Source organism: Polistes fuscatus, unplaced genomic scaffold (genome assembly GCF_010416935.1).
Source record: "Polistes fuscatus isolate 324 unplaced genomic scaffold, CU_Pfus_HIC Scaffold2, whole genome shotgun sequence".
Lineage (NCBI taxonomy): Eukaryota > Metazoa > Arthropoda > Insecta > Hymenoptera > Vespidae > Polistes > Polistes fuscatus.
This window is the reverse complement of record NW_025113096.1, coordinates 17,036,190-17,052,172: the sequence shown is the minus strand read 5'-3', so window position 1 is coordinate 17,052,172 and position 15,983 is coordinate 17,036,190. Positions and strand designations below refer to the sequence as shown.

Below are 15,983 nucleotides of genomic sequence, written 5' to 3'. Positions count from 1 at the left end.
AATAAAATTATAAAACAATCTTGAACCCCGTCAATTTCAAATGATTAAACATTTATTTTTTGATTAATTCTACTTCTAATTAATGCAAACTTATCATTGAAAAGTATATCTTTAGATTTATGTTTTTATAGTATAGAAAAAGAGAAGATAATAAAATAAAAACTACAATTCATAATAGGTTTCGGAAAATGTTCTGTATTTAATGCAATTCTTGGAACATAGAAAGTTTAACAAATCTTCATAAGACTTATATTCGTTACAATACAGCGTAGAGATACTATCACTGTAAGAATATTATACAAATTTAATTATTATTAATTACCTAAGTAACTTAAGTAATAAATAAATAAATAAAGTGAGAAGAAAGTAACAGGTACTGAAAAATATGTTTAAAAAATTATTTATGCTGAAGAATATTAAAAATAAAAATAAAAAAATATAAAAAACAGAAGTTGCTTGTAATTGTTCTATGTTCTTTTATTCAAGTACATATTTTTTGAGAATGGGCAGTAGCAAGTGGGAACAGTTTCCTTTAATCGACTTCCTCAATGGTAGGTCCAGAAGCGCTTCCACCACCAGGAGCTCCACCAGGAGCAGCACCGCCAGCACCAGGGAAACCACCTGGCATTCCACCGGGCATGCCACCTGCTCCTTGGTACAATTTCGTGATGATGGGATTGCAGATGGACTCCAGTTCTTTCTGCTTGTGTTCATATTCCTCCTTATCAGCCAGCTGATTTGCGTCGAGCCATTTAATAATTTCATTGCATTTGTCCAAGACAAGTTGTTTATCACTGGCGCTAATTTTATCTTTAAGTTTCTCATCTTCAGCAGTGCTCTTGATGTTGAAGCAGTAAGACTCAAGACTGTTCTTAGCGGCAATGGTCTCTTTCTGTTTCTCATCCTCGCTACGGTATTTTTCAGCTTCGTTAACCATCCTCTCAATATCTTCCTTGCTAAGACGTCCCTTATCGTTGGTAATAGTGATTTTGTTCTCCTTGCCAGTAGATTTGTCCACAGCAGAGACATTAAGGATACCGTTGGCATCAATATCGAAGGTAACTTCGATTTGCGGTACACCTCGTGGTGCTGGTGGAATTCCGCTAAGTTCGAATTTACCCAAGAGATTGTTGTCCTTGGTCATAGCACGTTCACCCTCGTATACCTGAATCAATACGCCAGGTTGATTGTCGGCATAGGTAGTAAAGGTTTGAGTTTGTTTCGTTGGAATAGTGGTGTTTCTCTTAATGAGAGCTGTCATGACACCGCCAGCGGTCTCGATACCAAGAGACAATGGAGTGACATCAAGGAGTAAAAGATCTTGAACTTCCTCAGATTTGTCTCCATGAAGAATGGCAGCTTGCACTGCAGCGCCATAGGCAACAGCCTCGTCGGGGTTGATGGATTTGTTGAGTTCCTTACCATTAAAGAAATCTTGTAAAAGTTTCTGAATTTTAGGGATACGGGTGGAACCACCAACGAGGACGATGTCATGTATTTGTGCTTTGTCCATCTTGGCATCGCGTAAGGATTTTTCAACCGGTTCAAGAGTGCTCCTGAAGAGATCTGCACAGAGCTCTTCAAAACGCGCTCTTGTGATGGAAGTATAGAAGTCAATACCTTCATACAAAGAATCGATCTCGATACTTGCTTGGGTCGATGAAGAAAGGGTACGCTTCGCCCTTTCGCAAGCCGTGCGCAGACGACGTAATGCGCGCTTGTTCGAGGTAAGATCTTTCTTGTATTTGCGTTTAAATTCTTGTACGAAATGATTGACCATACGATTGTCAAAATCTTCACCGCCAAGATGAGTGTCTCCAGCCGTGGATTTGACCTCAAAGATGCCATCTTCGATCGTTAAAATGGAAACGTCGAAGGTGCCACCGCCAAGATCAAAAATAAGGACGTTACGCTCTCCCGATGCTTTTTTGTCCAAACCATAAGCAATGGCAGCAGCGGTGGGCTCGTTGATGATACGCAATACGTTTAAGCCCGAGATGGTACCAGCGTCCTTGGTTGCCTGACGCTGCGAGTCGTTGAAGTAAGCCGGAACAGTGATGACAGCATTGGTAACGTTCTTTCCTAAATATGCTTCTGCGGTTTCCTTCATCTTCACTAGAACCATGGAACTTACTTCTTCTGGGAAGAAAGTCTTCGTCTCTCCTTTATATTGAACTTGAATTTTGGGTTTGCCGCCTTCATTTACGACGGTGAAGGGCCAGTGCTTCATGTCAGTCTGGACAATGGGATCCTCGAAACGACGCCCGATCAGTCTTTTAGCATCTAACAAAATTATATAAAAATAAGAACTCGTTCTATATCGGGTATAGTGTATCGAATAAAAAGCAACAAATTAAATAAAATTAACTACTAGTCGTAAGAAAAAAAGAAGAAAAATTAATTAAAATGAAAAAACTAAATGAAATCTATTAAATTAGACAGATACATTATTAATAATAATGATGAGCGAAATTTTTAAAATAGGTCAAGTTATCTAAAAGCGATAGACAGAGATTGACGCAACTTACCAAAGATGGTATTGTTGGGATTCATGGCAACTTGGTTCTTAGCGGCATCTCCGATGAGACGCTCGGTATCGGTAAATGCAACATAACTGGGCGTAGTACGATTTCCTTGATCATTGGCGATGATCTCAACCTTTCCGTGTTGGAAAACACCAACGCAAGAGTAGGTTGTGCCGAGATCGATACCAACTGCAGGTGCTTTGGCCATTTTAGTTTTCTCTTAGTTTCTGTAAGCATAAAGAAACCAAAATGTCGTTGAAGCCAAACCTTAAATTATTTCATTAAATAATTTGATATTATTATTTAACCGCACAACGATGCACCAAAAATTTAACAAATAAGCAAACAATAGAAAGAAGAACCGATGGAGCACTAACAATATAACGTACCTTTTCTTTGTTTCCGAATATGAAAAATGTTTCCTCAGAAGGATAGTGAATAACTTCTTCGCACAACAATTCGCAGCGTAGTGACGAATCCGCACCCTGTCGCTGTATATATTATTTGGCGAAGGATGCTTCTGGAAAGTTCCTCCTGTTCGGCTAGTCAATGACCAATCAGGTTCGCGCTTATACGAGGGAGGAGATATGATTCGTCGACCCCTCTACTACGTAACTCAACGAGGCAACCGTAGAAAGGATTATTGACGATCGATTAACAATCTTTAGATATCATTTTTTCTTAACAACGATAATATACTCGACATTTAAAATATCGTATCGTTGTAATTAAATTATTGAAATATAATCCGTACGTTTGAAGATCTTAATTTGTGGATTTTGTTAAATTCTAAAATGGAGAATGACGCAGAAGTAATGCGGAAGGAAAGTTGGAGAAAAATCTAGCGGTTATTGCTAGAAGCTACTACGCGGGCGCAAGCCGTTACGTATATGTAACTAACTTACACACACATCACACTTATGGATTGTCGTCTCACCTTCGACCGTTTTTCAACCGTTTTTTTCCGCCATTTTAATCGTTTATTTTACCACGTATTACTAAGAATTTGTATATCATTCGACTAACCTCTTTAACTATTTTATTTCAACTTTAATGATGATAAAGTCTACCATTTCATCAGATTTCGAAAGATTTTGTTATTGTTTTTTGATATGAATTTTTAAACAATATCATGGATATTGATTCAGCTTCGACGGTTATAGGAATAAACCTTCGATAATTAACTAGAAAAATGCCGATGAGTCATTCAATGAGTACGATAAGGTCGTATCAGAGAATATGGAAAAAATCCTTTATACCTTTTCTTTCTTCTCATTTTATGCTTGATCATCATCGTTTCTATCTATACATACTATTCATAAATACTTTTGAGTCATTTTCTGAAACAGGTACACACATACAGACATCAAGCAATATCTAATTTTTTTAATCATTTATCGGAAAGATAAATTTTTCTAATCATCTATTATTTGAGTTTAATTCACGTGTTTGATAGAATTTGTATTCGATTATGACGCACATTAAAAGATACGTACGATGAAATTTATACACACACACACACACATATATATATATATATATATACACGTGTATTCCTTGACTTAGATTTCTCGAAGAATTGTAATTTTAGTTTTCGTATAAGACCACGAGATACGTCAGCAAATTTTACAAAGTAATTTGATACGATCGATTTAGAGTTTAAAATCCAGTTAAAGGATATTTATTAAAAGAAGTAACAGATTTTATCTAAATGATTGTTCTGGAAAAATCCAGACTAAATTCGAAACTAACCTCATTCATACATATATACATACATACATATACATGACACAAGTATTAATCCAGTCTTCGCAACTCGACTACAATTTCTGAATAATGATTATATAAACTAGATAAGACTGAAATTAAGATTTTTTCGATCATCTATTACTCAATTTGTAAATTATCATTATTTCATACAAATAAATTTTTCTTTACGATTCTTTGTAATACGAACGCACATAACCAATACAAAATGATATTCGTAAAGTTTTCTATTAAATGAATATACATTGCTATGGTTTTAGTTAGAATATCATTCGTATAAGAATGCTTATAACATTTTATTGAAATATGTTTTTGAATTCACGTCAATAATGTCAAGAAATGTGTATACTATGTACACAAGTATATATGTATGTATATACATTATGTATAAGTTATACGTGTATGTATGATCAAGGTCATGACCAACGTTCGAATGGATATACACCAGCCATAAGGTTTCACAGCAAATATAGAAGAAATATGTAAAAAAATAAATACAAATATCTAGAGAAAAATAGATACATAAAACGCCTCAAGATTTTATGGTTTCAACAAAAAAAATCATATAAAAAACATCATTAAAGAAGCAAAAAGGATATGTATAAACGCGAAGTAAAAAATATGATGTTGTTAAGTAAAACATTTTCTATAATTAAAGCTTTTGTAAATGGACGATAAAGTATTAGTTATTAAGAAAACCAAATAAAAATTAATTATTAACATTCTTGTAAATATTGAACATCATATTAATTGATGAATATTATAATAAACGTATTTTTATTATTTATAGAAAAAATTTATACATAATATGTATATATAATTACTAATATTAAATGGTCATTCTATTTTACCGATTGTCCTGACATGATTTGTTGTAGTAGTTCATAAAGAGTGAATTAAAGATGAGGGCGACACTTGACCTGTGTATTTTCGTTGTCAATTCAGTCGATTTGGTTTTTCTGTGTTGGGTGCGTCATATTTCAATTTAATAAATAATCGCGATTGTGTTATATTTTTTCTTATCGATAGGAAATTATTCGTATTATTAAAATACAAGGAGGAATATAATGAAATCAATAAAGGGTAAATAAAATTGTTTTGTTTATTTTAATCTAATTAAAAAATGAGTCCTGTTTTGACATATTTATTTTCCGACGTAAATCTGTGATACTCTTGTCAGTTTTGAGAATTAAAAAAGTATTGGTAGGTCTAGTAATAATTAATGTCGTTTTTTTTGTAGGTTATATTTTATAGATTATGACGGAAGACTGCATAAATAAGTGAAATAGAAACAACATTAATTATTACTAGATAGTTGATTAAATATTAAATGGAATTTATTATTAAAAAAACTACGTGTAAAGATGATGTCGATTCGTGGAAGAATAAAAAATGTCTTATCAAAGAGGCATTCAAATCGATGGACACAGATTCAGATGGTTATTTAAATTATTATGAAGCTAAAACAGCTATGAAAGCTTTGGGGTTAAGAATAAATAAATCTTTTGTTTTATCGACTATTCGCATGTACGATAAACGTGGTGATAGTAAAATTAGTTTTGATGATTTTTATTTCGTTGGTTTGTACGATTATATTCAATATATTATAACTTTATTAACTAGTATAGAATCACAGGTATACATTAACTAATTTTATTCTAATTATTAGTATTTGAAAAGTTAAACAAACAAAATCCTGTAGATCATCTTAAGTATGTGTTCAAGATTTTTACTGCAGAATCTTTCATAGACAAAATTAGATTGGAAGATTTACAAAGAATTAATAATAAAATTGGTTCTAATCTGACCATCGATGAGATGCAGCTTATGATCAAAGAATTTGATAGGAATCAAGATGATTCTAGTAAATGCATTATCTTGTGTCTTTCTTTTTCATAAAATTTAAACACTCAGATATCTAAATACTGTTGCAAGTGTTCTGCATTATTGTTTTTCTCTTTGTAGTTGACGAAGCTGAATTCATTGAAATGATGACTGAGTCATAAAATTATTCCAAATTATTAGAAAATTGTATGGGAAATTATATTATTTATTTCATCGGTTAAAATGAATTCACAAATTGACTGGGATGCAGAACATCGTCGTACATTGCTCGAAAGTAATGCTACTTTGGAACGTACTACGCAATCTTTAACAAGATCGCATATAGTCGCAACTGAAAATGAGCAAATAGGAACGGAAGTAATATCTGAATTAGAAGGACAAAGAGAGCGTCTGTTGCGAGCAAAAAGAAGATTGTCTCAAACCGATGAAGAACTTAATAAAACACGGAGAATTTTGAATAGAATGAGAATAGGAGTGTTAACTAATAAGTTTGTATTAGTGTTGATCATACTATTGGAAATACTTATACTTGGTATAACCGTTTATTTAAAATTTTTTTATAAAAAATAAAATTTTAAAGGATTCTTCGTTTGAGAGAATATTGAAATTTATTGAATAGGCACGTATCTCGAATCATTTTCTTTTGTTTTGTTTTGTTTTTAATGTAAATAAATTATGGTTTAAAATATTTTTTAAAAATAAATCTGAGGATTTTTTCAATGTATTGTCAGAACTTTCCAGTTCCATCTAGCGTTCGAATTTAGAAGTATAGTCTCGATGGTAAGTTACCATCTTACCAATTTCTAGCATTATACAGATTAGATCGAAAGCACGTAAAGAGATGGTGTTCGCGAATGCTCCAAAAACAAAGAGGGTGTGAATTTTCTCTTTGTATATTTTATATATTTACGGATTAATTGTGAGAATTATAAGTGACGGTTCGTCAATGTTATTCTATAGAGATATATAAATAGATATGAGAAATTAACACTATCGATACTATTTAACACTCTATTTAAATCTTAGCAGTTCAAGTAAGTTTAATTTTTTGTGATACAATATACAGGACTAGTCAAAATTCATTTGATTTTTTCAGTGTTGTTTTTATAATGCATAGAGACACATGTTTATTATAATATGTAATATCTTCATTGTAATAACAAATATGATTAAAATACAAATGTAGTGAGATATACATACATGCATATATATATGCATATATATGTATATATATATATATATAAATAATGTATTTAAATTTTGCGTGACATATTGTAAACGTAATCTAATTTAATGTATGTTTAAAACATCACGATCAAAAAATTTTCCTTAACAATTAAATTAATTTTATCAACAAAAAGTATATATTACAATTTATGTTTGTAAATATAAAATAAATATTTTTATTCTTTTTTAATGCTACAAGTATGCTTGTGTTAACTATTTCTTTTATTAATTTGTAAGAATGAAAGAAAAAAAACCAACAATAGTTGTATAATTACAAGAGAAGCATTTGAAGAAGTTGACACCTGTTCTAGCATTATGGAGCTACAAGAAAATGATCAAAGCAAAAATACAGCTGCCATGGGGCATATACAGTTTGATTTAGAGATGGATTCTATTACTGAAACAGCTGTTTATTATTCTACTACTCCAAGAAAATCGCTTCAGGGTAGACGTAAAAAAACGATGGACAGGAGACCGCAATCACAAACTTCTTTGTTAAAATCTAATTACAATGTTAATGGCGAACAAAAAATAGGTCCAAAATATCGACCTATATGGCCGAAGCCTTATCAACAAAGTTATTTAAATAAGCCTAAAATCTTTAGTCTACCATCCGCAATGAATAAATTTTCTACATTAAATCCTGCGAGTCGAATTATTGTTACTACTACAACGAGTGCTTTACCAGCAAAAGAAAAAATCCAGGATAGTATGATGTCGGAGAAGCCTAGTAAGAGGACACATAATTATTCTAAATCTACTACGGCAAATTCTAACAGTTTGAAATTATTAACTAAAGAAAATGTTAATAATAAGAATTATGGTAAAAATTGTAGTACTTCGAGAAAAGATTTTAGGTTCATTAAGATGCAAGATAAAGATAATAAAGGTAGCATTGAGTTATTTTTCGAAAGTATGGCACAGACCGTTTTAAGTTTACCTATGCATGTACAAGCTCAAATTAAAATGGAAATTTGTAAGCTTGTTACTATGGCAGAAATCAAATATTCTTCAATGCAATCAAAACATGGCTATAAAATTAATTGACCCAAGCAACTATAAAAAAAGATTCTTTTTACCTTTGATAACGATTTAGGTATTACCATTTCTTTTTTATTTTTTTTTAAATAGCCTAAACGTTATTCGAAATGTTAAGTTAATATAAATAATATACATAAATATATAAATAATGTTTAGAACAAACTGTAAATGTACAGAAAAAAATATAATAAGAAATATTATTCTAAATCGTGATGCTTTATTTTAAAGAAGGAAGTTTTAAAAAAGAATGCTTGTGATACAAGTTCCCAAGATATAATACATTGTTATATATACAATGGGTAATTTGTTAATGAACTTAAACTACGAACAAATAAGACAATGAATGCTTTTGTGAAATATTTTTTATGTTTTGACAACAAACACCTCATAGAACAAACAAGAAGAAATCACGCTATGTGTAAGATTTATAAAATTGAACAATGAGTGATCGTTTAACAAATATCTTGGAATAGATTATTTTCGTTACTGATCACCTACTGTAGTGCAAAACTAATGAGAGATATAGAGAGAAAGAGAAAGAGAGAGAAAAAGAGATAGAGAAAAAGTTGGATAAGTTTTGCATTTAATACAAAATATGATATGCATGCTATGAACATAGAGATATAATGACAAATATATATATATGATAGATAGATATATATATAATAATAATAATAAATCAAATAATAAATATATACTTCTTTTTGAAAAAATTAATATTAACGTGTAAAAAATGTCATGATAGATGAATATTTGTAGAATATAAACTGATTTTTTATTTTTATTTTTTTGAATTTTTGGATATTTCTAAGAATAAGATAATTTTTATACTTCCATTCAAAAAATAATTTAAGGAAACAAAAGCATTTTTATCGTTGTATTTATATATATATATATATATATATATATATATATTAATCGTAATTCACGAGAGAAAGACTTTATTGCAAAAAATTGCTAGAACGAATTTTATTTAGAAAAATCGGTAATTAATGCGGGAATGTATTTTTTTTTCTTTAGTTATTGTTTTCGTTTTAGTATCGTAGATATTAATGAACAATTTGATGTGAAGTTAACAAAAATTCTCATGGGGTAGGCGGGCGGAAGGAGGGGGGGTTGGGGCTGACGTACCTTCGCTTAATTTTAAGTGTATTTTTATGCACTGTGTAATATATAATGTCAAATATAAATAAATATGAGTATTATAAAGCATTTGAAGAAACTGGGCTTATACATGAATCCAGTTAGGCTGTTGTATGCAACGATACAAGATATATTATGTCGTAGAGCTTAGAAACATAAATTTCAATGAATTTAATACCTTTTTTCTTTCTTTTAGTAAATTCATCTTACAGCAAATCGGCTATTTAAAAGTTGCGAGGCCAGAGGTGAGAACATGAACTACTTTCTTTGGGGTTTATTATAATAGAGAATTGTTTAAATCTTTGTAAAATTAAGAAAGAAAAACAAAATAAATATAAATTAAAAAAAAGAAAACTAGGAATAAAAATAATTTAAATCGTTGAACGTGTGATACATCGCAATTAAGTTTGTAATGATCGAAAAAGGAGTAGTGAATCTTAAAAATTATTAATAAAATACTTAGAAAAGAATGTTACTTCTTCACAGCCTTGATTACAATTGGCTCTTATAAACGATTAACGGTTATCGATAAGATTTTCTTTTGTTTGCACGTATAGCATGATGACGTACGAATACAAATAATAATAATAATAATAATAATAATAAAGTCTCATATATAAGTACGTACGCAATAAGTGTGATTTAATAACGAAGCAATAACCCGTTGTTATATAAAGAGAAATTGTGTGAAAACAAATGGAAACAAACAATAAAAACTGAAATACGTATAAAGAGAGTGGCAAGGTGGTATTCAGCTAAATGCATGGTATTGACTCACTACATTCTTATATTATGTCAATTCGAATAATGGCAATAAGTACGAATATAAATGCAACCGTAAATTTTGACACTTATCGGGTGATACGATCATGTACTGTCCAATACTCGTCACTGTGTTCACAAAAAGGAGCGTGCCTGAGACTTCTTCCTTCTCCTTTATATGCATCATCATCATCATCATATATTGACATTTCTATGGTTTCTTCATATTATTATTTTATCCATTTTTGGGTTAATTTTTGTGTATTGTATTTTGTATTTTATTTATATTTTTATTAATCTTAAAGATTAATCTTATAGATGAATTAATGCAAAAGCATGTAATGGCAAAATCTATCATTTAAAAATTGGACTTGGAATGAAATCTGACAAATGTATAAACTCAGTTTTAAAAATGGGATAGTAACATTTTTCTAAAGCCATTTTTGCTTGTATTTGCTACTCTTACATGAACGGTGAACCGGCTATTTCTTGAATATATAAGTGAAACGTAATAACGATGAAGGTAGAAGACACTAAGGGCGCAAGCCTTATTTTCTCTTGTAACACTGTTGAAGCAATATGTTAATTATTTCATTCTTCTTTCTCTGCCTTCTCAACATCTTGTTTCTCCTCTCCGTCTACTTGCGTATCTCCTTCGAATTTCGGTCCGGGTGCTTCATCACCCTCTAAAACTATTTCTTCTGGATCCGGTGCACGTGGTAAGAAATCGTCATCCGGATACATGGATTTGAATATTTCCTTTGCCTATAGAAAACAAAAAAAATTATTTTATAAATATATATATATAATATTATTTATATTATTTATTATATTAATTATTTTTGAATTTTAAATATACTTGATCAACTGCAAAGTCAAAATCTAATTCCAAATCCGGTCCAGAGCACAAAAATATGTTGCTCGGTGCTGTATCGTTTAATTTGATGTCGCTTGCTGGTAAATTTAAGTATAATGACCATAATATTTGGGGTTTTAAATCTTCTTCATTTGGCTCATAATCTTGTTGATTACCTTCCTAAAGTAAACAAATAGTCAAATATTTATTTTAAGTTTTATACTTTTACGACTAGGGATTCTTTTCCTGTTAGCCCTGAGCAAGGATTAGTAAAACTCATTTGTATAGAATATTTTAAGGATATTTGTTACCTGCAGGTGTCGTTTATCTGGTGAAACTGTTTGAGTATGAGAATCTGTTGAACTACGTCCAAGACTAGGTTCTACCATTTCAGATCTCAAAAATTTCTTTACCATGTATTCTAAATCTTCCTTTGCCGTTTTAGTACGTTTGCATGTCATGTGAACCATAACTAGAATAAAATATAATATTTTTAAAAATAAAGTAATGCAAAATAAATATAAGAATTAAAATACTCTTTGAATTATAAAAATACATACATAAACCTTGTGGACAAGCATTAGTAGATGGTCCCAATTCAATCAAAGTAACAGGTTCTTGTCCTGGCTCCTCCGGTGGATAATACAAAAGAGTTAAATTTTCCTTTTCTCCTTGCATAATTGACCTAGAAAGTTAATTAAAAAATTTAAATGTATTAAAGTCATTGCAAAGAAAATGATCAATAAAATCATACCTATCTGTAATAAAAATTCCTCGGGAAATTTGTTGTTCACCCTCAAAAGCTACAATTTCTGGTGGCAAGTGTCCTTGTCCTACAACTAAATGTTCCAAAGCCAGTCTCTGTTTTCCAGTTATAATAGCTTTGCATTTATCTCCATTAATTACAACGCCATCCAACTGTCTTTTCAAGCAATATACTCCACCAAATACAGCACATAATCTGAAAATTGTTATCATTTTTAATTAACCTAATTTATATTTCTTGTTTGCATTTATATGTTTTTTTGATGTTATTGATATTTTAATAGTTACCTGCAGAAACATTGAGGTAATTCTCCGCTACCATACATAGGCCATAAGAAAGGAGTATTCCCATAACGTCCAAGACTGTTAAGGAAATGCTTTGTGCGATTAACACCATCTCTGCAAGATGTTTTGTCTGTTACCATAGCGATGGCCTGCACAACATAGTGTTGTACTATCGGGGTAAGATTTTTTGTATTGAGATATTCTAAAAATGTCTTATCGCGGAAACCTGTTGGGAGAAAATTATTTATTTCAACAAACTGTTAATTATATTGTAAATTATATGACATTTTCTCTTTATGTATAGAACAGAATCAAATATGATTTGAAATGAAAAATGATTTATAAATGAATTTCCTTTCCAAGGAGTACCAAAGGTATATTATATACCATCTTACACTGCACAGAATATTAAGTAGCTATCTCGATTACTTAGTCATTCAATATGTCACAAGTGGAATACAAAGCAAATCGTTTTTATTCTATTGGATATTCTACATGTAATGTTATGAATCAGCGAATAAAAAAAATCCAGAGAAGTATATAGCCTTGTCTGTTTAAAAAAAAACTGATGTAATTACCATCAAACTCTGGGCTATCGGCTCCCTGTTCCATGCAAGATGTTAAAAGTTGCATCAACATTCTCTTCTCTATGACGCTAACAGTTTTATTAGCGAATACGTCTGCGCGTGAACATGGAACTTGAGTTAATTTGCCATCCATGTACGTAGCGACTCTGGATACTGCACGAAATTCTGCATAGCGTGCAATATTGCTGGAGATCAACAATTCGACCAATTTACCACGTGCGAATAGTAACTGTAATAAATAGAAAAATTCACGAGTTAAAAAGTAAATTATATAACAACGTTATTTTTATATTTAAGATATTCTTTATTTATAGGAATAACTTACTTTTGGTGCCAAGTCAATGTTGAATCTTCTGTATTCTTTTTTTATGCGATCTATACTCCAATGTTTGACAATTTCTTTTTTCTCTGTGTTATCTTCATCAGTTTTCTCTGCGCCTTCGTTACCAACGCTATCTCCAGTTCCATCTGTCTGTGTATCTTTTGAGGATAGAACAGGTAGATCTGCATCACTTAATATAAAATTTAAATTATTATTACAATACTTTTATGCATTATAAGTAGTTGTGGTACTACGTTAACTTACTTTGAAATATACCAAGTTTCTTCGATATTCTCAACAGCTGAATATTGATCACTAGCCTTTAAAAATATTTGTCCGTCTTCTAAATCAACTTTAGTATCTCTTGTATTATTCTTGGCAGTTTTTAGATCTTCTATCCATTTTTGTAAGCCATCAAAATTAAACGTTGCCCAAAGTCCGCCATAATATTCGTTGCTATTATACAAATTGTATATGTATATATATAAAAGAAAAGAGAAAAGGAATTATTAACCCTTAGTGCTAAATACTCTTAGCCGAAAAGTTTTGCAGGGACAGGGAATACTTTATTGTTAACATGAATTCTGTTGATCGATTATACTAAGCACAGCTAATAATAAATTATATTGGTTAGTCTCCCAAATTAAATGAAATTTTTCAATTATAATTTTAATGCGATAAGATTCCAAACAATTATCAGTACTCTAATTAACATTGCATTCTTTGTATGCGTATCGACAAATGTATCATAAATGCATCAACAGTCCACGCTGGCAACTTTTACCAAACGCATATGTGCATCTATTGTGATCAAAGGATTAACAAATATTTCATATAAAGAAATAATAATATAATTATAAAAAATTTAAAATAGTATTTAAAGAAAGAAATAAATTATATATGGATAAAAAAGCAAATAATAATCAATTTTATTGTACAGTATAGAGACATTATCTATATATCTATATGTATATATATAATATAATATATATATATGTATATGTGTATGTACATGATCGAAACGTCGAGAAAATGAAAACGTTTCATCTATAAAATAATCTAAAATATGAGATTTCGAGGATAGATTTCGTATGATGCTTTAAGGATATAGATAAAAGAAAAAAGAAAAGATAAAAAGAAAGCGTGAAAGAAGTAGCCGAAGACGCACCTGTCCAGATGTAAAACCTTTTTGCCTATCCTGCTGGCCGCCGCGGCAACGATCGATTCCGTCATACCTGTCAAAAGTCATTATGCCGGTTGAGGTACGAACGAAAGTACGACGATTATTATTTATGATTATAACAACGATGATAGTTATGAAAATGTCCTATTTAAATTGCATTCGGTGGATTAAAATGTAGATAGAAGAAAAAGAGGACAAAAATCAATACCTGTTCCAACAACTACAACATCGTACTCGGTTGGCAGATCGTCCTCCATGATTTCGTTCTCTTGTCAAATTCCAAACTAACGCGACGACGAAGAAGAAGAGTAAGAATAATAATAATAATAATAATAATAATAATAATAATAAGAGATAAGGAATGCTTGCTTAGAGGTAAAAAAAAACGAGCGCTTGGGTAGAAGCTCAATTCATTTTGTCGAGAAATAACGGCGCGCGATTAATGTCAAAAATTTCGTTACAAAGTAGCCCCGCCCCGCGTTATTGTTAATACACCAAACGTACGACGAACTAACACTCCTTCTTCTTTCTTTCTCTCGATAAGTACACACCAAACCATACGGTTTCTACCGGTTTGTACTATAATAAAGGAGGCTCCCCGATACTCACTCCCTACGTGTACTTACTCCGAGACGACAGACTATCGTGTATATATCTATATCGAGCGGAAAGAACAAGGAATGACGTATTGTCTATCTCTTTTATGACGTCTAATTATTGCGCATGCGTCCCTGTTGCTGACCGCGTCGTCTACTACTCGCCGTTGCGTTATCCAAACGAACTAATGCACCTATCCAAACTCGCTCTGCGATATTCCTAAAGGTGAGATCGTATTATCGCCGTTAACTTATTGTCATGAACTATCGTTCTTTTATCAATACTTAGATTAATATACTCCATGGATTTAGGTTACGAGAACATTTTCAATGCAAATTTTATAGCCTTACTTTTGATACATTTTCTTGATTGTTTTACTTTGTGATTTCGTATTATTATGCAATGCATTTCTTTATTACGATTTTACTTTCATTCGATAATGATAAGATGAATAAATATTTATGGTAAGTCTTTTAACTATTCGCGATATTACCTACTGAAAATTTTGACTAATCACTTTTCCATACGTTGATAATATAGTGTTCGTGTAACGTCAAAGAATACAGAAATACATAAAAGCTCACAAGTCCCCTTTTTTATTTAACTAGAATCATCTTAGTTACTACTGGAATCACCAGTGGGCAATAGTAGGTACTTAACGCGATGACGGTACAATACCATCAAAGAATACAGTATTCTTTGTGTATGCCTTCAGAAATGCATTTATACATATATTTTAAAAAGTAATCATTTAAAGAGTTCAAATAGAAGAAAATCTTAAACCTTTAGATTTTAGTATTTTTTTAATTTTTATATAATTGCTTTAATAAAGGTATATTTATTTTAATGTTCCTGCGCAGCGATGACTTTGAGGAGGTGGGATAAAATTTTCATCTAATAAAATATCAGATTGAAATTATTTAATATTCAAAGTATGTTAATAGTTATTTAATATATATGCAAATGTATAATATATATATATTCACTAAAAAATGTGAAATAAAAGAAGAGTTCATAAGAGTATTAAAATAATTGTTAATTAATCGATAGAAGTGTCTATTGATACCTAAAAACCCGG

At 30.8% G+C, this 15,983-nt stretch overlaps 4 protein-coding genes across 6 annotated transcripts; 2 read left to right on the top strand and 2 right to left on the bottom strand.

The window, feature by feature from the left end:
- Positions 1–175: 175 nt before the first annotated feature.
- On the bottom strand, positions 176–3,028 carry LOC122516658 (heat shock 70 kDa protein cognate 4). Its single transcript, XM_043634638.1, has 3 exons — positions 2,915–3,028; positions 2,529–2,752; positions 176–2,283 (listed from the first exon to the last, which is right to left on the bottom strand). The coding sequence occupies exons 2-3, from the start codon at positions 2,731–2,733 to the stop codon at positions 533–535; spliced, it is 1,956 nt and encodes a 651-aa protein (XP_043490573.1). The 5' UTR covers positions 2,734–2,752; positions 2,915–3,028; the 3' UTR covers positions 176–532.
- A 2,306-nt stretch (positions 3,029–5,334) lies between these two features.
- Positions 5,335–6,360, top strand: LOC122516655 (cell division control protein 31-like). Of its 3 annotated transcripts, XM_043634634.1 has the most exons (4): positions 5,335–5,375; positions 5,533–5,872; positions 5,962–6,156; positions 6,258–6,360. In XM_043634634.1, the coding sequence occupies exons 2-4, from the start codon at positions 5,623–5,625 to the stop codon at positions 6,296–6,298; spliced, it is 486 nt and encodes a 161-aa protein (XP_043490569.1). In that variant the 5' UTR covers positions 5,335–5,375; positions 5,533–5,622; the 3' UTR covers positions 6,299–6,360. The 3 variants fall into 3 exon arrangements, 1 of the variants encoding a protein (XP_043490569.1); XR_006303638.1 differs by lacking the exon at positions 5,962–6,156; XR_006303637.1 differs by lacking the exons at positions 5,533–5,872; positions 5,962–6,156.
- A 417-nt stretch (positions 6,361–6,777) lies between these two features.
- Positions 6,778–8,956, top strand: LOC122516653. The gene is made up of 2 exons (XM_043634633.1): positions 6,778–7,171; positions 7,676–8,956. Exon 2 carries the CDS (start codon positions 7,680–7,682, stop codon positions 8,409–8,411), a length of 732 nt encoding a protein of 243 aa, XP_043490568.1. The 5' UTR covers positions 6,778–7,171; positions 7,676–7,679; the 3' UTR covers positions 8,412–8,956.
- Positions 8,957–9,428: 472 nt separating this feature from the next.
- LOC122516652 (rab proteins geranylgeranyltransferase component A 1) lies at positions 9,429–15,011 on the bottom strand. The gene is made up of 11 exons (XM_043634632.1): positions 14,517–15,011; positions 14,294–14,360; positions 13,390–13,581; positions 13,129–13,315; positions 12,795–13,032; positions 12,220–12,442; positions 11,921–12,127; positions 11,727–11,851; positions 11,478–11,638; positions 11,170–11,346; positions 9,429–11,075 (listed from the first exon to the last, which is right to left on the bottom strand). The coding sequence occupies exons 1-11, from the start codon at positions 14,563–14,565 to the stop codon at positions 10,902–10,904; spliced, it is 1,800 nt and encodes a 599-aa protein (XP_043490567.1). The 5' UTR covers positions 14,566–15,011; the 3' UTR covers positions 9,429–10,901.
- Positions 15,012–15,983: the final 972 nt, after the last annotated feature.

What these genes read in the sequence shown, in the direction of transcription:
- LOC122516658 (XM_043634638.1), bottom strand. Translation starts at nt 2,733, where the DNA reads ATGGCCAAAGCACCTGCAGTTGGTATCGATCTCGGCACAACCTACTCT. An exon ending in TCCCAACAATACCATCTTTG is followed by an intron (nt 2,284 to 2,528) that starts GTAAGTTGCGTC and finishes TAATTTTGTTAG; the next exon opens with ATGCTAAAAGACTGATCGGG.
- LOC122516655 (XM_043634634.1), top strand. Translation starts at nt 5,623, where the DNA reads ATGGAATTTATTATTAAAAAAACTACGTGTAAAGATGATGTCGATTCG. An exon ending in TGATGATTTTTATTTCGTTG is followed by an intron (nt 5,873 to 5,961) that starts GTTTGTACGATT and finishes TCTAATTATTAG; the next exon opens with TATTTGAAAAGTTAAACAAA. An exon ending in TAGGAATCAAGATGATTCTA is followed by an intron (nt 6,157 to 6,257) that starts GTAAATGCATTA and finishes TTCTCTTTGTAG; the next exon opens with TTGACGAAGCTGAATTCATT.
- LOC122516653 (XM_043634633.1), top strand. Translation starts at nt 7,680, where the DNA reads ATGGAGCTACAAGAAAATGATCAAAGCAAAAATACAGCTGCCATGGGG.
- LOC122516652 (XM_043634632.1), bottom strand. Translation starts at nt 14,565, where the DNA reads ATGGAGGACGATCTGCCAACCGAGTACGATGTTGTAGTTGTTGGAACA. An exon ending in GGAATTTTTATTACAGATAG is followed by an intron (nt 11,852 to 11,920) that starts GTATGATTTTAT and finishes TTAACTTTCTAG; the next exon opens with GTCAATTATGCAAGGAGAAA. An exon ending in TTGACTTTGCAGTTGATCAA is followed by an intron (nt 11,076 to 11,169) that starts GTATATTTAAAA and finishes TGTTTTCTATAG; the next exon opens with GCAAAGGAAATATTCAAATC.